Raw genomic sequence first — 21,897 nt, forward strand, 5'->3', positions numbered from 1 at the left:
ATTGTATTTTCATACATTAGCCATCAGATAAGGTCCTGTTTTATGTCTGAAGTTACACTGTGTCTCAGTATTTTATGTTGAACACCTAGCACAGAGGCTGGATAGACACCTAGGAAAATAGTTTTATACTTAAAAAAACCCCAGTTGCAGCTGGTTCTTGGCAAGCCATTCCATCATTTTTACTGGCAGAACTTGAAATTGTGTGTGTCTTTTTCTTGTGCCTAGAAGTTTGAGTGACACTAACCTCTGACTGACACTAACCTCATTTAAGCCCTACTACTTTTATTTCAAAGATCTACCTGGCAGACTTTTGTCTGATAATAAACTGGCCCAGAGTGATCTTGTGAGAAACACTGGCTTGATCATAGCAGCATATTTCTCTCTTTAAATCTGCATCATGGCTTTCAGTATTACAAGATCTCAAATGGAAAGTAAATAGTAACTTGCCTGATGCCAAAAGCCAGCATTAAAAAAAAAAAAAAAAAAAAAAGGAAATAAATAAAAAATTCAAAACTGAAATGCCATGTTACATGGTTCGTGACTGAATTTTAATAACTTGGCTGTATTTCAGAATTGTCACTGCTTCTTGGGCATCTCAGCTGGAAGCCTGAAACTACTGCAGTATAAAACAGTACTCATGTGAGTCTTAGAGCATTTCAATAATGCATCACTGTATCAGATGTGCAGAGCTACTGATGAGCAGAATAAGAAAGATAGGATTTTCTGTTTACATATATACTTATTCATATGGGAAAAACTCATCAAGTATAGTTTTTCCAGCTGAGATACTTAGCCATGCAGTGGGGTTTTTTGATACTTACTTCAGCAAGTAATTATTTATCCAATTTTAGGTAAATTTTGTATTACACTGATATCATTAACAATGCCACACAAGGTGATTTGGGGTAATGTTGTTAAAGGAAGAAAATGGGAAAGACCTGCCTATGTTATAAAACTTGTAAGCTTGTTCCAACCAGTGTAATAAGCACAGGACAAAATTGTGATTTATCTCTCAGTCTCCTTCAGAGTCTCCCTCTCTCAGCTTTCCCTCAGTGACAGTTACAGCATTTCTTCTTGGAATCCCAGTGACCAAACACTGATGTTTGCTCTTTGGACCAATAAGAAATTCTACCCCTGTTTGGTATTATGTAATCTTTATTGTGAATGAAAGACTATCAAGATGGGTGAATCTAATCAGAAACAGCAAAATGGAATGCTTGTTTAACCCTATTCCTAAACATATAAGGCAGAGTAAAGACTTAAAACAGTAAAAAGGAATTTGATCATTTATCAATTCTAATTGTAACCTCCATTTTTCTTTGTAATTATTTGTTTCTTTCTTTTTCTCCAGCTAATTTCCAGTTGTGAATTATCTGGATTCCTGTGAGATCTCTTAATCTATATGTCTCCTTTTTTGCCTGATAGTACTTGCTGACTCTAAGCTGTCTGTAGTTTCCCAATTGTCTGTCTGGTTTTAGGCTAGCAGGTCTTCAATATTTTCAGAACGGTTTCCATTCTGGGGCTTAGCCATGAAAAGGATAAATCATTCCCTGCTTTACTGGAGATTGATAAGGGACATTTTCCACTAATCATCCCCTTTATTTTTAATCTGGAATAGGTCTATGGCTTTTGTTCCTTGCTCTTCTCTGGTTTTTCACTGCTTTTGCCATGGGCAAACACTTGGGCATACATTCTGTATTGATGAAAAGAAGCTTTCTGAAAATTCTGTAGTTTATTTTAAATATGATGGTCACAGGACTTCAAAGTAGGAAAGAGAACTATTAGAGAAATCGTTGAAAGACAATTCAGAAAGGTTCAGAGGAAACTGGAGACTACAGCCTGATAATTTTTCAGGCTAGGTGAGAATTTTGATGATGAAAGAAAGTTGAATTCTGTATCTAAGTGAGCTGTAGTAAGCAACATTAGGGAATCTGAGATTATTTCATAAAATCTCAGCATATTTTCAAATTCCTTGAATAAAATACTTTGATTTTTTTCCATCTAGAATAACTTATTCTTTGTTTTCAAAATGTACCTCAGAAACAAATCCTTTCCTTTTTTATTTGGAGGGTGCTTCAAAATATAGGATGTTACTTTCATTATCCTTGTGAGAAATTGAAAGTTCTGACTTAAGGAGAAATTTCACATAAATAAAGTATCTGATACAGGTATACTGATGCTTCTTTTTGGCAGGTTCATAGCTAGTTCCTTGGGGCAATGAACCTGTTTATTACCTGGATGAGGACAAGGCACAGCAAAGGCTTAAACAGAAACAACAGAGCAATGTGATTCCTGGACTGGTGCTATGGAAGTGGAGGCAGGTGGATGGCACTTCAGTGCAATCATTGGAGTGACAAAGTACTTGAGCAGCAGAAAGTGAATACAGAAACCGAAAACCTTCATTACTAATTGGAAATAAGGTTGGGTTTTTTTTTCCTTCCCTGCTGATGTCATGGTTTAGGAATGGTAGTTCCCAATTCAGTGTCCCCACCTAGACTGCCCAAACCATGTGCTTCCCAGTTTTCTTCTCCCTCTTCCCACTGTGACAGGATTAAGTTGAGAATTGGATGTACAAAAGGCAAAGATCAGAGCTAGAAATAAAATTTTACTGGAAAGAGCAATGAAATAAGAAACCAAACAGTTACAGCAACAACAATAATGACAGATGGTATAAGAAAAGAACTGATTCACACAAATAAACCCCCCCAAACAGACAATATCAGATGGCTCCCTTCACCACGTTTTCTTGACCCTGAGGATTCTCTTCTCTCTGGAAGAGAGTCCCTGTCCCCTGTCCCTGATTATGACTGATGTGGTATAAAATAACCTCAGTGTTCTAGTCATGCCCCTTCCCAGCTACTGCAAAAAATTAAACCTGTCCTGGGTTAATCCATGAAGGTAGTGTACCTGGATTTTTACTATGAATCAACTGAAAATGGCAAGTTGAAATGGATGTGCATGGAAGACCATGAAAGGAGCAAGCTGCTCCTAACTGAACTCAAAAGATGTAAAAACGAATTCTAAAAAAGATAAAAGATGAGGCTGGTGACCCAGGAGAAAGGTGGAGTAGTTGACTGATCTTGCAGGGATAGACAGGAGAGCAAAAGTTGACCTTCAGTTAAATCTGGGGAGGGATGTTAAGCACAACAAAGGATCCTACAAGCGCCTCAGCAGCAAAATGGAGACTGGGGAAAGTGTGGTCACACTCCTGAATGGGCACACGGTGGAAAATGACAAAGAAAAAACCAAGGCACTTGGTGCTGCCTTTACCTCAGGTTTTGCTAGTAAGACCAGACTTCATGAACCTCTGTCCCCCAAGACCCGTGGGAAAGTTTAATCTCTTCTCTCACTCCTGTCTTTTCTTATTATCCTTATGGGGCAGCATCCAGAGTATCTCACCCTTGGCCTTTCTTCCTCTCTGGGTTGCGAACAAAAGTCTGTTCCAACCAGATCTAAATGTCAGCAGTGGATATGCATTACATTTCCCTGACTTCTCCTAGCAGGAGTGGCAAACTAAAAAAGGCCAGTGTTGATATCAAGAATGTGTTTGTTGCATTGGCACCATCATGGACGCAGAGTGTAGCCAGGCAACAGGAAAACAGGACATTCATTTATCAGACAGGACACAGAACTCTAGACATTCTTCCCTCTGCTTTGAATCAGGGAAAACAGTTTGCAAAAGGATATGTGCAGAATATGCAAAATCTTGCACAGGGGAAATTTCTGTATCAAGAAATATTCAAAAATGGGAATAACCTAGGTAGAAACACATACTCAGATTCAGGTGACAGGTATATGAGTGCTGACTTGCAACCTGCCTTGAACAGAACAGATTGTAAGTCACTGGAAAAGTGCTTTTAGTGTAAAATAAATAACATATGAGTGAGGAAAAGGCAGCGTGTGCTGCTTGAACCTGGATGTTATAATAAAAACAGAACGCAATTTGGCTGTAGAGTAGGCTTAAGATTTTATTGTTTTTATTATTTTACTTTGAAAAAAACCCCCAAACTTGACCCATTTTTTATAAGCATTTATTATAATTTCCCTTGCTATGAAAATAACTTCAGTGATATTAATTATAAATGATGCTTGATTTTCTTTCATTTTTACTGCAATTCTTTTTAATGAGCATCAAAATATATAATTTTGATGAAAGTTTATTGCTAATTTGAAGTAAATTAGTAAATTAAGATAATTAGTGGGTGATGTCTCTCTATTTGGAGTTACAATTAGAAGATTGCATCAATTCCTCTACCAGATCAGACCATACCCGTTGTACTGTCTTGTTTCCAACCTGCAGCAGGTGCCTGCAGAAAGCCTAAACTTGTGATGATAGTTCCTTTGAAAATTTTCTCAGCCATCAGAATTCAGGAGCTTCCTGAAGTGAAGGTAGGGTCCTGGATGGGTTTTTATCCAGTCAGCTGTCACAGGGGATTTGCAAAGTCAGGTAACCACAGGAACAAAATCACACCATTCAGTAACAGAAATTTTAATAATAATTAAGCAATTTTCTCTGTTTGATTAGGTTTTATAGCACAAAACAAAATAATGTATTGCCAGCAGGGCAGATTTAATCAAGACCTCACTTCCCTGAGGGATATTTTCATATCAATTTCACCCTGTGACATTTAACTCATTTTTTATATCTTTGTTGTTTTATGGAAGAGAGTCATTCAGCTCATCATGGGAATTAAGAACTTCTGGGGTTTAAATCCTTAGATATTCTTTATAATTCAAAGAACAGTGAATACACTTTAAATTCACTGTTTAAAATCAGTGAACAATATTCACTGTGCACCTTTTTCATTGTTGTATAACTGTTATCTCTCTCCTCAGATGCCTTTTTTCTTAACCTAAGGAATCAGTCTATTTAATTCTACTCTGTAAAGAAAATACAAAAAGCTGGAGGTCTTTTGTCACCTTTCTATGCATGTTTCCTAGGTTAACTTTCAAATTTGAAATTATAGGTTGGGACTGTAATGCAAAAAACTGTTCAAAGTAAGGGGGTAAATGGATTTATTCCATGGTACAAGGATGTTCTCTAGTGTTTTGTACTTCTTATAATTTATTCTTATTTATTTTATTAATATAAGTCAAGATCTTGTTTCTGAATAATAATGTTCAGTTCAGAGCTCATCAATGAATACATGAAAATAAATAATTTGGTTTTTCCTGGTGTTTTATTAAAACCGCAGATTAAATTCAATATAGATAACTAGCCATTCAGATTTATAAGGGTTTCCTAGAACTCTATGCAGTCAGTTCTTTGCTAATCTCAATAACTTGGTTTCTTTAGCAAATATTGTCACATAACTGTTCATTCCCTTTTCTGCATCACCGAGGGATATGTTCAGCATTTATGAGTTCTGCTGTAGGGCTACTGTGTACCTCAACTACTCATGCTCTCCCCTGTGAAAATCAACCTTATACCTACACACTTACTTTTTAACCTCTTTATCCAATGAAGAACTTTCTCTCGTGCCCTGATTTTCTTGAAGAAGTTTTTAAAGGTCTTTTGGTAAGAGACCCAAAGGACCAGTACATATTGCAAATCCACACAGGATGCATCTTCTGGATATCCTGTGATCATATTTTGTCCATACCCATATCTATTTTTCTAGTAATTTTCTTAGGATTTTATTCCATTCTAGATGCAGGACTTGGCCTTTATTGTGCTTAATATGGCTCCTGTCAGCGTATTTCCCTGGCCTGTTGAGGTCTCTCTGAGAAAACAGAGCATTTTGGGCTCTCCAGCATTTTGATCTCCCATATTCTCTTGACTATTCTGTAATTTATGAAGCTGCTGAGAGTGTAATGTTTCTCATTTCCTGGGTTATTAATAAACCCATTAAATGATACTGGCCCAAATACCAGTCTTCTGACTGATCACTGTTGATCAGTTGGACTCTGTTCTGCTGAATGCAACCCTTCAAGCCTTGTGATTCAGAGAGCTTTTCACTTTTGTTATCATCTATTAATCCAGTCAGTATCTCAATGGCTGGGCTCTGAGAATACTATAGGAAACACTGCAAAAATATTACTAAAGGTAAGCAGTAAAAAAATAAATAAATAAATAAATGAAATTTAAAAAATAAAATAAATGGTAAGGTAAAAAAGCAGGCACTGTTCTTCTCAAAGGAGGCAATCATGTTCGTAAGGGGTGAGTTTTCCTTGTCAGATACATGCTGGTTGTTCCCTTGCAAACTTGCTAGATAATGGTTTTGCAATGTCTTCAGTCCACTTCTTCAGTACACTTAGATGCTGATCTGGTCCCATGGACTTGTATGGGTTATATTCAGTTATATTAGCTAGTTATATTCAGTTTAGATGTCTCCTAACTCTGATCTTCCTCTGTGTTTGGTAATGCTTTGCTTCCACAGGCTTTGCCAGTATGCTCAGAGATATTTCTCTGGACAGTTCACACCCAGCAGTCAGGGGGGTTGAATTCACACAGCAGGCCTTGCGTCTTTGTAAACTCTTTATTATTTATGATACAGGTTTTGATAATTTGCTTGATACAGACATCAGCACTGATGGTTTCTTGGATCTTCCTGGAGCCCATTTTCGAAATACGTATTTTCTGTTTTACAGACCTCAAGTACCACAGCAGTTGTAAGCTGAAGGTCATACACTGTTTAATAGTTCAGCACTTTCCTCTCTGAATTACTTTTAATATTCTCGAACAACTCACCATGCTGAAAATATGTTGCTTTTCATTTTATCTCTATTCTATAACCTCTTGTAACAACACTATGGTTTGAGATGAGAGTTTTTTATCAGCAGCCCTGTGTATTCTGGGATGAGAACTTCCTTGAGCTCTACCATGATGAACTTGGGCAGGGGGAGAAATACGGGGTTTTTTTGGTGTGACTTTATCTTAATTACTTCTTTGGTCTTTTATTGCTTCTTTGAACTGTCAAGATTCCCGATTTTAATGTGTTTGAAGGACTTACTCATAATATTTATGACTTTAGTAAATTATTCTTCAGTGCTTTGTTTTTTTTCATTTTGACACTGCTTTAGGTTTTTGAAAGATGCTTACTTCCTTTTGTTAACTACTTCTGTCCTGTTGTTAATCTGTTCCAAGTTGCCCTTTGCTTCAGTTTTATGTTATTTTTTTTCCTTTTTGCAAGGTAGTGTTTATGTGTCTCCAGCTAGGTATCCTTAAATGTTGCCAGCAAAAAATTTAACTCTCAGCTGCCTGACCTAGCTCTTTCTTATCATGCTGCTTCATCCTGAAGTTCCTTTTCATGGAGCAGACATGCTCTAGTATCCAAGTACATACTGGTTGCTGTTACACTGCTATTCCTGCATGCTACTCAGAGCTAGGTCAACAGCTGCTTTTCCACTCTTTAGCATTATGTTGTTGCTTCATAAAAACCTTGATTTATGTCTAAAAATTTGCTCTTGCTGCCAGGCTATAGTGTTATGCCTGTCCAGACTTTATGAGGGTAGCTGAAGTCTGCCACTCCTGTACTCTCTGGCCTCATAGCACTCCTTACAATATGTGTTTGGGGAAACTACCTTTTGCTCTGGAGAGGATGCCTATCTATGTACCCATGTCTCTTCCTAGCAGGCCACTGGAGACAGGTCTTCCATTTTATCTTTCTGCTTCTATCCTTATTTTCTTTTCATAACTAACTTTGAAGATAATGTGTAGCATGGGCTATGGATCCCTCTAAACATGTCTCAGCTTCTTTTGTGAAGCATACAATGATCAAATCTCTACTTAACTTCATTTTGTTGGCATCTTTGCTCCCATACATTAGTGTAGGTAGAGAGAACCCAACACCACATCATTTTCCTCTCCTTCTGCTCACTCACCTGCAATGATATCACTGGATGATCTTTCTTGAGCATAGTACTGTTCTGGAGTGTTCCTGAAGGTCATCTCCACAGACTCCTATATATCCTTATTTAGTTCTTCAGCAGTTCAGTGCTCTCCCCTTGTAGGTTTTAAGAGTGAACCCAACTGCAGCATGTAATTTTCTCGGAAAAGACTGAGGGATGCTTGTTCTCTCTGCTCAGTAGGGCACATACTCATGTGTGGTAATGACTGATACTCTGCCCAGATGTAGCATATTTACTCTGTGTGACTGCTGCTTTTATTAGCCAGTGCCCTCTCTTCATCCAGTCTTCTTCCACTTGTGGTCTTTGGGTTGAGGACCATGCATGAAACCTGCAATGTGAGAAAAGAAATTAAAAATTGTTTTAGTTTCTTTTGCTAAGATACAAAAGATATTCCCTCTGTAATCCCTGTGCAGCAAAATACATTTGCCTCTTGTGTGCAGAAATAAGCCAACCTGTTGACATTTTTGGTTTGCTCTGTGTTGCTTTGATTTATACAAGTGCATGTTGCAGTTTGGAATTGAATCAGACTAGCATTTGTGGAGAACTGACCTCCTAAAATAGACAAAACTTTGATAAAAGATGTTATTGTGGTGGCCACAGTGGGAGGGATTTCCAAGCATGCATTTTAAGTACATTCAGGCTGTTACCAAATCAGAATTGTTATCTGTTCTCTGCCTTGCATCACATCTGCATTAACCAAACCCCCCCCCACCCAGGATTGTTAAGATAACAATCACTCTTCATAAAATCAAGAACAAGAGCCAAATGATTGAGATTCCTGCTTGGCTTATCACATTTGGAAAATTGGCATCCTTTTGACAGTAAGACATGACAAGCTACGTCTATACTAGAAAAATAATGTGTGTTAGAAAATAACTTTCAGCTAGCACAACATCAAACAAGATTTTGTATTTAATTTAGATTGAGATTAAAAACTTCTATTGCAAATGCACTACTCCATTTATTGAGACAAGTTTGTGGCTTTCTATGCTACAATTACTGTATACTAGAAGTTGCTCCTGTGACTATTAGGAGGACTTTGGGGGGTTATGGACTGGCTAGGTAAAATGTGCTAATTAAGTTAAATTGGGTGAATTAGTTCCACTATAGAGGAGGTCAGAGGTATGTGTGGAAGGAAGGAATTTAGTGTATAAGCAAAATATTAATTCATAATTGCCATTAATCCAATGCAGCACTTTTGCTGGTAGTGGATTTGTGACAGTAGAGTAAGAGGAGAGGAAAACTGGCAAACAAAGCCTTATGTCTTCCTCTCACTCTTCCTTTTATCACTGATATGATAGCTTTTATTTTGCATTACTTTTATTTTAGGTGCTTTCATATTCTGTTAATGGAGCTGTATTTAGTTCCAACTGTAAGGGAGGCAGTTGCTGCTCTAAAATGAGGCATACAGCCATCTCATTTTGTGGTACACCTTTTTTCTTGTGTCATTTACTCATGGGCTTCAATATTGCTATTACTGGTTTTGCTGTTACTGTTGTTACTAGTTCTAGCAGTTTATCTTTCGGGCAATGCATTATATTCTTGCCAAGGGCATTTTATTTTTTTTAATGTGCAGAAGAATTTATTTTGAACAATTGAGTTTTCTTGCCTGAGGACATCAGCCATCTCTACAAAGTTATTGAGATGTCATTTAATTGTCCTAGAAAAATGGGAAAAAAAAATACAAGATCCATCTCACGTACATTCAAAATTTTAATTGTTATGCTACCCTAATGACTTTGTAAAAATCAGAAGTTTTTTTCCAGTCATGCACAGAATACAACTTCTCAAAAAGCTGCCTACTATGTTGTCTTATTTTCACCCCAATCACTTTGTGATTGTGCGTGTGGAATAAAGGGACAGAATTTTTTTACAAATAAAACAACTGAAAGATTTTATTTTTCTGTACTCTCATTTTTACAAAAAAATTTACTTTGCTTGTATTTCACTCTCTAGCAGAGGAAGATTTAAGTCTGAATGGTGGAGGTTTCAGAAAGTTGGGAAGTACTAAGAAGAGCAAGAAGTAGATTATTTTACTAAAGGTGTATTGATTAGTCATAAAAATATGATGTGTGTTAATGGATGTTCTTAATTTTCACTCTGATTCAATCTGTTGTATAAGAATAGGAACAGGCATATATTTTTGGAAGAGTGATTAAAGTTGAAAGAAGGGACAAAGTGTCCATTAGAATCAATACTTTTAAGAACTAAAGTGTCTGTGAGAACATTATTTTTCTCCTCAAGCTGATTTCTGACAAATGGAGAGCATCATGAATGAAGATATTCACATTGGATTTGAGGTGATTTGAAGACAGCAGCATGCACACTATTACCAAAAAACTGCAAAATGGAAGTAAAAATGGGCAAACATATATATAATAATTTAATTTTAAAATTGCCTTATTTTTATATATACATGTATTTAATGTATTTCTGTAATGCACACAAACATGTAATAATTTTAGTATGGAATGATATAACATTCAAATTTTTAGGGTGTTTTGTTTCTTCTCTTTCTTGGCAGAGTGCTTGCTTGCACACAACTCACACTGAAATTTATTTGCCACATCTCACTGTAGTATAGATTTTGTGGGATTAATGGGAAGTGTTTTCAAACAGAACTGCAGCTTTTGAAATCAATTTGGCTTAAAAGAAAAAGAGTCTCTAACTATGAATATTGTACAGAGTAGGGAAAATTGTGTGGACAGCAGAGTGGCAGGTTATGGTTCCCCATTCCCTAAACCCCTGTGCTGCTAGTGAGGAGGAGGTAGAGTCCAGAGTGAAGGGATGAATTTGTTCCTGGGAAAAGCTGGTCGTAGTTGTGGTGGGAAAGTGCTTTAGCTATGTCTGTTTCTGACCATCAGACTCTATTCTTAATTGTCAATAAAATGAATTCATGAGAAAACAGCTGGGTGGGCATCTGGCAGCCAGACAAGCTGCCTACATTCTAGCATACTTTCTAAATGTACACACATTCCAATTTCTGTCCTGCCGTCCCTCTGCTTTTTCCAGAAACTGACTGATAATAATTGATATTGAAAATATCTAAATTCAGAGCATCACATTTAACAGAGAATACTGATAGTCTGGATGAGTGTAACGAAGAATTGTGCTATTTCTAGGAACATGGGTAGGAGAGAATACATTGTTTTTATCCAGTCTTAATCCTAGTCTTATGATGCTAATGTGAAATTTCTATTGCACCTGAGAAAAGGGTTATGTTGGTTCTTAGTCACAGTTAACATCCTGGCAGAAAGGATGTCTCTACTGAGGGTTTACTTTGCCATACAGAGCAAACAATGTAGTTTTTTGGGTTTTATTTTTGGTTGCTTTTTTTGTTGGGAGTGTGTTTTTGTTTTGTTTTTGATTTTTTATCTTGGGGTGGGGGTTATAATTTGTTGGGGTTTTTTTTAATCACTTTTATTTTAATTTTTTATTTTGGTTATTGTTTTTTGTTTGGTCAGTTGGTTTTGCCTGAGGTTTTTTTAGCAAAAATAAAGATTGCCGTTTATTTTGTTCCCTTAAGAATACTGAGCTATATTCATTTTTATATACCTTGCACTTAAAATAGAAAACTAATTTTGATTTTTTGGATTTTTTTCTCATTTTCTCATGTTCTCTTTTTGACTTTGGAGTCTTGTAGAGGTGCTCCCAGAACAGCCTCATCTGAGTCTCAAACCCATTTCACAATTCACAGTAAAAACTAAAATAAGTGGACTTTGGTCTAATTCTTAAGTTCTTCAATGTTTCAGACCTATGCTAAGGGAGTTTCCTATTCTAAACTACTATGTAGCTGCCCCTTGTCTGTAGTGGATATTGAGAATGTTTACAATTTCTCGCCTTTCTTCTGTTCTTCTTAGACAAAACTTGCTTTGATTTTGGAGTGCTTTGCTCTAGTAAATGCTCTGGGATTTGTAACACTGACTTCAAAAGAGTTTCAGCAGAAAAGGCACAGGAGAATTTTTAAGAAATAATTTCTAGTAATAGATTTTGTAACTTTCTTGTTTATAATTTTAAACTAGCCTCCAAAATAAACCACTTTTAAAGAGCTAAGAGCTATAGCATAGCGATCAGGGGACAAATTGTTAATGAGGTGTAATCTAAAAGGGGAAAGCTGATGATATCTGCAAAAGGAAATAAGAGCCCCAAGGCTGCATAGAAGTGCCTTATTACCTGTTGCATTGGGCATTCTGATGAATGAGTTTTATTTACCATGTTTTTATAGTTACTTCCACTGAGCTTTCAGCGACATTGGAAGAAAAATATCAAAGTACAATGTCTTTCTTCTAATGTAGCAGTCAAAGTGTTTCTAAATCAAGAAATATGGAAGAGAGGCTACAGGAGTAGAAGAATATTATGTAGCTGTTTCAGAAATTGTTTTTTAGTTGGCCTCCCTGTGTGAGATATTTACTAAAATTTCTGTGCATCACTGAAATTTTGGAGATACTTTTCTCAACACTTAAAGGGACCTGAATCTAAAGGTTGACTAGTTTCCTACGAGTCTACAAGGTCAGCAGGGAGGAAAATAGGAGGGGAAAAGTTGCAGATGAATTATTAAGATATGATGACTATTTCAGTGACTGCTTTCCTAAGATTCCTTGTCAGTATGGAATGAGATAAATACCTTTATATGTAAAGGGATATATTTTTCCTTTAAGCAGCTGTTCCATTGTCCCTGCAAAAGTGGCCAATTTGGATCTGAATGTTTGTCTTTTAGAAATTGCCTAGAAATCACCCACCCACTTAATGTAGCTGCTGCGAGGTTGCTAGATGTCACTGACCTCCACTAATTAATAACTTGAATGATGTTCAACATATAACCTAGAGGTGCAAAGTTCTGTCTGCCGTTGACATTGCTCCAGACTGTTCAATTGTGTCAAAACAAGAGAGAAGGGCACTCACAATCAGGCTTTTTCATGGTCTCACTGTTATCTTACATCTTCATGATGAAGTTGTCACTTAGAGTTGGATTACGGGCCCCCTGGTTCCTACTGCTCCTCCTGTTGTGGCTGGAGTACCTGATCTTCCTGTGGAGACATTTTCATATTCTGTGCAGATACCCTCCTTAGTCCTGAGGCTCCTGTTTGCCTTTCTCACCCTTGATTTCTGTATAATTTAGCAGTGTAGCTACACTCCAGTGATTTTTCTATTAGCTATAGGTTCAAGATTTCTGATTTTAATAAGCATCTTTTGCATTTTGTGTCTAATGAGAATTTTTCTCAGCCTGCTGGGTTTTTTTTTTGTCCAACTCCACAGCTCATATTATCTATAAGTTGATGACACTCACTTATGTGCCTCGCTACTTTTTATTCTTCTCCATATTTTTGCTATTTTGTTTCTCATGTTATTTTAGCATTTGTCAAATTAAAGCCAATTATTTTAAATTAAACATAACAAAAATTGAAATGTCATTCCATCTTTCTTTTTGTGAACTGTCAATTGTGCTGTCATTAACTGTGTTGCCAACTCTTTGGAAATTTTTATTATTTTTTTTCTTACTGTGTTCAATTTTGCCCAGTCCACTTTCTAGATGTCTTATATATTTATGTATTATCCTTGAATGGAAAGAAGAAAACTTAAATGTGATTTCACAATCGCCCTTCTGGGCAATTAATGTAACCAAAAGGATGGTAGAATATGTGTCTCATTGCTGTTGAAACATATTTTTCACTAACTTTTTACTGGTCAAGCTGCATGAATTTGGTGCCTACTGCATTTCTTCTGTCAATAACATTCTACTTCCTCTGTGTTTTCATCTATCTAAAATCTTCTTATCTGATTTTTTTGCATATTTAATGGAAAAATATGTATTTTAAATTTCCTTCAACAGATTTGTCTCTTTGCTGTTTTGAGAGATACCATTTTTAGATTAACTTTAAAAATATTTTTTATTATTGTGAATAACGGTTATTGTAAAGCATGGTATTTTCTCTAGAACTGCAGATTGGTATTACTGTTGACAGAATGAAGCTTGCCATCCGTAAAGCGTAATGACAAAGCTATGTAACTAAACAAGTGAAAAAGACAAATAGAAATTGTGATGAAGTTGTTCTTTTCTTCCTAATGTGACATTATGTACAAAATTATATGCAAACATACAGTAATACATTTCTTTGGTAGTCTCAGTTATTCATTATGACTTAGAAGGTGTTACAAATTTTATCCTCCAATGTATCTTTCAGGTGCATCTGATATTTTTTTAGCTCATAGCTGGAAGCTGTAATACAGCTATCTTTGACATCCCAGGGGAAAGATACAGTATGTTGGCCGTGTCTCTCAGAAATTATTTCAGGAAGGTTTTTGATTTGCACAAAGTGCTCTGAAGTGCCATGGCTTCCTTGGCTGCCTGTGGCTGAAAGCTGAGGGGGGGTGATTGCTGGGCACCCCACATCAGCATGGCTGTCTTGATCAGCAAGTCAGCATTGGGCAGGATTTCCCACATTCCAGTGATGTCTCCTCCTTTAAATTTCCATGCAACTTATTAGGAATGAGCAGGTGTACAGGAAAAAAAATCTCCAAACCAGTGCTTGCCTGTGCTCAAGGTCCAAACCAACATTTTGTGGCACTCCAGTGCCAGAGGACTCTTCTCACTACTTTGTTGTTAAACTTAGGGGCTTGAGAAGTATGAAATTATATTGAAATTCTTTTCATTGCATTGGAATAAAGAGAATCCTGACATATCAAGACCTAATAAGTTTAAAACACTATTTCTAAGAAAAATAGCATACATCAAAATGTTGCTTTCAAAAGGTCTTGGAGTCTACTAAAATCAATCTTATTTGCAAAAAACCCACAAAACTTCAAAACTTAGTGTGGCAACACAGATGTTAAATCTTAAAGGATTCATATGTAATTTATTCAAAACATTAAATTTACTATATGTAGTATAATTTCAGAATATGTGTTAAAGATGTGCTGTGAAATCTCATTCCTACCTGCTGAATGGCTGCCAAGTTTGGTAGTGCAAGAACATTTTGTTGTTTTACCCCTTCAGCACAATCTTGCATTCAATTTTTAAATGTCCATAAAAACTGTAAAAGCCTCAAAATGCCAGATTGGAACAATAAAAACTTTGAAAGTCACAGTGCAACAGTTTTGGGTTTCTTAGTAACTCTCTGAGAGCAAGATTGAAAATCATAGTTCCAAACATACTCAAGTTTTGAATTGCTAGCTTCTAGGTTTGGAACTTCATTTTCCTCTCTAAAACTGTGTCTGTTACGTGTAAAGCAAGTGGATATTTTGTGACATTTAGAAATCCTTGCAGAAGGCAAAGAAAGAGGAGAATGCACAGGTGGATGAGTAGCTGGCATTTGTGAATGTTCAGTCTTGGGCAGAGTCCTGTGTTACTCAAGTCAGTGGAGTGGCTGAACACTGAGGGTGTGTGAAGTCTTAGTAACTCTGAATTCTTCTCTAATATGGTTAATTTTTTTCTTTTATCATATTAGCTCTGACAATTTTCAACAACTGTTTATTTGCATAATCTGTAAATCAAATGATTAAAACTTTGGCTGCTTCATGCATTGGCAGGGTATGTACTTCTACTTTTTTATATACTTCAGGATAGTATATTTGGAATAAAATTAAGTTGACATCAGCTGCTTGAAGCCATATAAAGCTTCAGCTATTGCTTGGTTTAAAGTACAGAATTATATTTCTATCAGGGGATCTCAGTTCTAACTGAATTCCAAAGCCTGGAAAATTCAAGCATGATTTTATGTTTATTTCCATCCGTTTCACAGTGCTTACTTCATAAGAAACTGTAATTTTTAAACTGGGGATGAACAGTAAAAGCTGATTCTGAACAAATTAAAACACACATGATGTTATTCCCAGGAAAATTGGCTGTTACATGTGGCAAAAAAAACTTGGAGGGAAAATAATGTAGTGACTGTAGCCAATTAGTAAAGTTGTCCATATGGTCCATGTATGAGTTCTTCTTGTTTGAGCTGCTGGCCTATCACTTCATGTGAAAGCCTAACCTGGATGCCTTAAATCCTCAGAAACCAGCTTTTCCTCTTTTCTTGTGAGCCAGAAGGGGAAGGTATATTAAAAGGAAGCCCCTTTTTAATAATTTAGTTTTTCATTTAGAGAATGATAGTTTCCAAAGATATTTGTCAGGAGCCTACTGGCAAGATAGGCAGCTCTAGCAGTAACGTCTGCAAGGATGATGCAAGGTCATGGCTCCGTGAAAACGAGGAAAATAGTTCCTGTGAAATAGAGACAGGTATAAATCTTCCCTAAGTGGCTTTACATGTTTGCTGGAAGCAAGGATGCCATTACACCAAAGCATGCCTTAAAACTTCTGGTAACCATCAAAACCTCCACTAACTCTGCGGCTGCTAATTTGCTGCTAATGTCTTGCTGGTGTACTGCTCCATGGCTACATTCTTTCTTTGGGTTTACGATCCTGACACTTTCTTTATTGCCTCTTTAAATTCAGCCTTTGGAATCCAACATACAGAGCTAATTAGGCAGGCTGTAAGACACCCTCTCCAAACAAGTCAAAACATTTTGAAGCCATTCCATTGCTGGACTTGATGTGAACAGTAAGGCGATATTGCTCACGTTTGTTGACATATATTATTATGGTGATTGCCATTATACCCCACGTCCCCAGAGTATTGTTTAAATACATGATACAAGAAATGAAAGCAAGCAGATAGTGGAAAAAGAAAAAAAAAACCAAGGAAATATCATGTAGTTGTTAGTTTTTGGCGTTGTGTAATTAAACCATCTTCTTTAATGTTATTTTTGCCAGTATCTAATTAGCAGAGCCATCTGCCTAAGAAGTGCTGGACCATCTGTCTGGAATACTGTTCTGTTCATTTCTTGGTTCTTGACTAATTAACTTCTTTTTCTATGAAATGTAATAGTACATTCTGTTTCTAAATTTTAAAGTTCATATATAAATATATTAGTATATATAAATATATAAGTAAATATATATATATACATACATATGAATGCATACCTATCTACCTGTATATGTTTGGAATATTTGTGTAGCTACAGGAACACTGTTCTCCCAGGAGGTGGGATTGTACTCAGTTATGTGTGCAGCTTTCACTGTAGGTGAAATCCACACTTTTCTTGTTGCCCTGTCAATAAAACTAATACGTCTCTCACTTAAATCATTCTAATTGGCCAGTCCTTTATTGAATGTGTTCAAATTTCAAATTTCCTGTCTATGTTTACTAATTAAAGTAAGAATTATAGAAAAGGGCCACATTAAAGTTAAGCACATAGGGCTCTGATTTTTTTTTCCTGTTATATTTTGTAATTTTTCTGGAAAAATATGTGATAATTTAGATTGGAAGGGACCTCCAGATGTCTTGCCTGGGGACTTCTTTTGTTGCTGCATGTTGGGCATGTAAGAGAATCTCTTGACAGTTACTTCTGTGAACTTTATTTACTGTTTCTACACTTCCCATGTTTCTCTTTTAGTGTTCTTCAAAGGTATTTGTATAAATCAGTTTAAATTAGAGATTGTCTTTCAGATTTTGTTGGAGTTAATTTCTTTGAAGTTATTTAGTTTAACTTGCTGAAGATACAATAGTTTAACTTCTAAGCAAGACTCTTACTGTTCATGCAGAGAAGATACTAAAATATATCTGTTGTTCCAAAGAGTATTATTAATTTCAAGAATGTAATTTTTAACTTAACATATATGGGTGTTGAATGCACATTTTCCTTCCTTTTTTAAGATAGTAGTTTCATTACATATTCTCGAGTTGGAAGTTTTTTTCTTCACTGGCTATAATTTCTCTCCTTCTACTACCCCTTGAAAATGCCAGGAGAGATTTCATCTGAAGTTTTGAAGTCCTTTACAAACATCAATGTTTAAAACACTTATACAGTTATTTACAATTGAAGTTTTTCAAAAAGCTGCCTGCCATAATTTTGAAACTTGAGTTCAAGCTTAGAGTTAAGTGTGTGCCAAAGCCTTGGCTTTGTTCAGTCTGATTTTATGTCAAATCTCTATGGAGCTTTGTGGTTCATGCTTTTTTTTTAATCGAAGAAAACAATATGTGTTCAAAAGTGAACTGTGAAAACCTCATCAGAGTACACTGGGTTAAGTTCAAGTTGTATCTTTCAAGTGCAGTCTTTGGAGTTGCTCACATTGACTTCTGGAGCGTTAAAAATCTCACTACTTTACATAATTAAGGTTTATTTATGTATAAGAGAATGTATTTATGAAGGAGATTGGGAAACTAGGAGCACACTAAGTCAAGGTATTGAATTTATAGTAGTGCTTGAAGGACAATATTGATCATTGTATTTATAAAAGCCATGTCATTATAAATATTGTCAGCTTGCTATCAGAAACAGACTGGTGTGCCACCTTAAACCCTCCTCCTTAACCTATGCAGCTGTGTTCGTTGTAGAAATGTGTAGTAGTAGCTGTGTATGACCTGTCCTTATTTTCTATGACACTGACTTTCAAATCCTTGTTTACTCTTTCCCCAGACTGAACAAACCTGAGTGTCTATAATTTGGTTCAATGAACTTTGTTGCCAGCTTAAGTAGAATTATAATATTAATTAAAACCATTACACTGAATGCTGCAGGTTGCATTTTTAATGTGAAAAATGAAGGTTCTCTATAAAGAAAAACAGAAAAAAAAAATATCCTGTTTGGATGCCTTAGCTGTAAAGGTCTTCATAGAGAATCAAATATCCAACGTGGTTTGCATGTCATATCTGCACTCCTTTGAACTTCATGGAAACATCATCAATCAGTATTAAGCAGGAGAATATGTCAATTTAAGGAAAGCAGTGGATAACAGTAATATCTGTAAACATGGTTTTGCACTTATTTTCTAGAATAATGCAATCCATATGTGTCCATCTGGTCTTTCAGAATGACAATTTTCAAGTCATAATCTTCTAATGGCAAAACCCACACTGTCATTATTCTGTTGGGACATTTTGTTTGTCTTAGTATTATGAAGATTCAGGACACATTTTTATTGTTTTTTTCCCACATTGTAATGAGGTTTATCTTAAAGAGTTTTCTACCTGTCTTCCTTCGGTATAGAAGTAGTAGACTGTGTTGCATATCTAAATTTCCATTTTGTGGGAAACTCCCCTGAATTTTTGAAGATTAGAAGGTAAAAATAAAGCAAGCTCTGTATAGAAATGTTTGCCTGCATTGCTGAATTATGTGGGAGCCTTAGGGACCAAAGTACAACAGATTGAACTACTCAGCTCTCTTCAGATGCCTTTGTACTCTATTTCATTTGCAACCTCCTCTATTATTATTTTCTCTAGCAGTGGAACCAAGGGCTACAGGACTATAAGAACACTTGGTTTCAAGGATGGGACTTAGCATTGTTACCAGTGTTACCACTGCATTTATTTCTCATCCACATAGTATTACTCCTTTTTAGCAGATATTGTCATGAATAGAGCTTCCCCAGTGAGTTGGCCATTTGGTTAACTTGGAAACAAATAGATTTATATCTAGTTGAAGCAGTTTCTTCTGTTTGGGTTCTTGTATGTGCTGTTAACTATGATGTCCAGAAATATTACATAATGTTTTAATATTTCACATCCTTCTCCTTCAAATTACTTATACTATGGACTTAGACCCAATTAATTGAAAGCTTGGTATTTTGTCACTGAACATTCATTTATTGATAAGCATTTTGTATTTAATGCCATCTTTTTCCTTCTGTTCATGCTTGACATATTTTTCTCAGTTCAATTTTGACAAGAACTTTGCCTCAAACCTTCCTTTTAAGTATCTATATTTCACTCTCTTTCTACTCTGACCTCCTCCTGGTACTACCTAACTTTTGCGTTTCTCCAGGTATTTGAAATTTTTTGAGATAACATATTCAGCACTTGTATCTAGTGCCATATGACATGGAGGTCCAGTGTGTCCTAATGGATTGATTAGGAATTCAGTTGGTTGTCCTACGTTCTCTGTCATGGACATGAATTGCTTTTTGTATTACCGAGTCAAAAGAGTTAGGTCATTGCTGCTTTTTTATCTAACTTAGTATGAGATTTCTTTTATGCTGCTAGATACAGTTTGTTATAAATTCTAGGGTCATTCACAAGTGGATTCTTCCAGAAGTTTTCAATATATTCCTCTATACACTATAGTCATTTAGCATTGCAAAAGCAAACGCTGTAAACAGGAAAGTTTAGGATGAGGAAGAGAAGTAATTACATTAAATTTCATAAGTCATGTTTTTTTTTCCTGAAGTGAAAAATGTTCATTCTTGGGCTTGTTGAAACACAAATGCTCTGAAAGGCATTTACCCCCTTAATTTAGCTAGGCTTTCACCCTGTTATTAATTAGAGAGTGTGCTTGCTATTAATACAGTCTCGATTAAAAGCCAGGTACAAAATAGTTCCTATATTAAATCTGGATAAATGGTCTTTCATTATTTCCTTGTAAATAAAAATGAAAAGGCTGTGGTTTCAGTAATTAGGCAGCATATTACTGGTTACAGCATGGTTACTTCAGAAATCTCAATTCTTCTTGATAAAATGTGAAGTGCTTTGTGGCATTTTTATCTAAAGAACATATGGATGTGCACTGCTGAGGTGAAAGAATGCAGCCTGATTTAAAATGCACTTTGACTACACAGCATATATAGGCATTCAAATATGTACATGTATTGGCACATTAACACCAAGAATGCAACCTGCTCCACTGAACAGCAAAGTTTGGAAGTCATAGCTGCTGAATGATAAATATGGAAATAACTGGAATTAACTCATGGAGTGAAACTGTAGTAATGCAGACTAGGCATTACAGTCCTGGCATAAATCTGTTGAAGCAGTGAGACAGCTCAAAAAATGAGGATAAATTGCTTCTGCTTTGCAGTGCACTGTTTCACTGTTGTCTTGTATGTCTCTGCCCATTGCTTCTTTCCTTGAATGGATGTTTTAGTGCTTCTGATTAGTGCTGCAGTCATACCTTTAGAGACTAAAATCTCCATTTGATGCTTGAGATAAATACTTCAAAAAGTCCAATAGGGCACACTTCCCCATTGAGCAAGGTTTCTCAGCAAAGCTGATCTCAGATGCTGTGCTGATGCAGTCCAACTCTGCTGGAGAAAGAGGTATTGGCCAGCTTTCTTTTGGATTAAAATAATAAAAAACCTTCAACAGCAAAGCTACATTTCAAAGGAGAAAACTCTTAAGAGGCATTTATGGATAGGATAATCCACAGCTAATCATCACTGTGTCTGAAACACATAACACAAACATGGGCTTAGACAGCTTGGAGGCTTATATTTTTGTGTTACCTGCATTTCTAACAAATTCCTTTTGGTTGCAGGCAGTGGAGTGGCAATGTGATGAAGCTACTAAAAGAGCCTGTTACAGTAAAGGCAAATCAAAGGTAAGCATGAGACAGCTGTTCTGCTTTAATAAAAATTTTATGTTAATAGCAGATGTAATTCAGTATATAAATCCCTACCTTATGCATTTTTACTGTCTCCCTTCCTGAAGAGAGATGTAGGAAAGGAATCTTACACTGATGTGTAAGCACAGAAATAAAGAGCATATGGTGAGAGATACAGTCATGTGATTCCTGTCTGAAATGGCCATGAACTTTACCTTCCAACAATTCACTGTTTTGACACCAAGGTTAAACGTGGCATGTCATATGTAGTGAATTGTATTCTCACTTCATTTTCTGTGCTGTAAATCCAAAATAAATCTGTAATTACTTTGTAAAATTCTCAGTTTATGTCCCTATGTTTAAGATGCAGTTTTATTAACTTTTTTATTTCCTATCTACTGGTGCTATGAAGAAAATAATATTAAATTCACTAACTTTTTAGACATTGAACTTGGTGTATTTTGTATTTAAAACTAATTCTTTATCTGGCCAACTGCAATTTCTATTATTCAGTACAGGTAAATGTAGTGCTTAGATGGAACCTTCACCTGTCCCAACCTGTAGCTAGTTATCAAGTTAATTATAAAAGCAATTAGAATTACATGCAATTTATGTTTTTAAATTTTATACTGTTTAATGATTAAAGTTAATTCAGCTAAAACATAAAGGGAGAACATATCAAAA

General features: G+C 35.9%; 1 protein-coding gene across 14 annotated transcripts in view; it reads left to right on the forward strand.

Annotated features, from left to right (window-relative positions):
* SEMA5A (semaphorin 5A) overlaps positions 1–21,897 on the forward strand; it is a 310,831-nt gene that overhangs the window by 148,784 nt on the left and 140,150 nt on the right. For all 14 annotated transcript variants that reach the window (XM_083854446.1, XM_083854449.1, XM_083854445.1 and 11 more), the window contains one exon: positions 21,148–21,210. In XM_083854446.1, coding sequence (XP_083710572.1) covers positions 21,148–21,210 — 63 coding nt within the window. The remainder of the gene's footprint in view (positions 1–21,147; positions 21,211–21,897) is intronic.

Source organism: Zosterops lateralis, assembly GCF_965231275.1.
Source record: "Zosterops lateralis genome assembly, chromosome: 1".
Classification (NCBI taxonomy): domain Eukaryota; kingdom Metazoa; phylum Chordata; class Aves; order Passeriformes; family Zosteropidae; genus Zosterops; species Zosterops lateralis.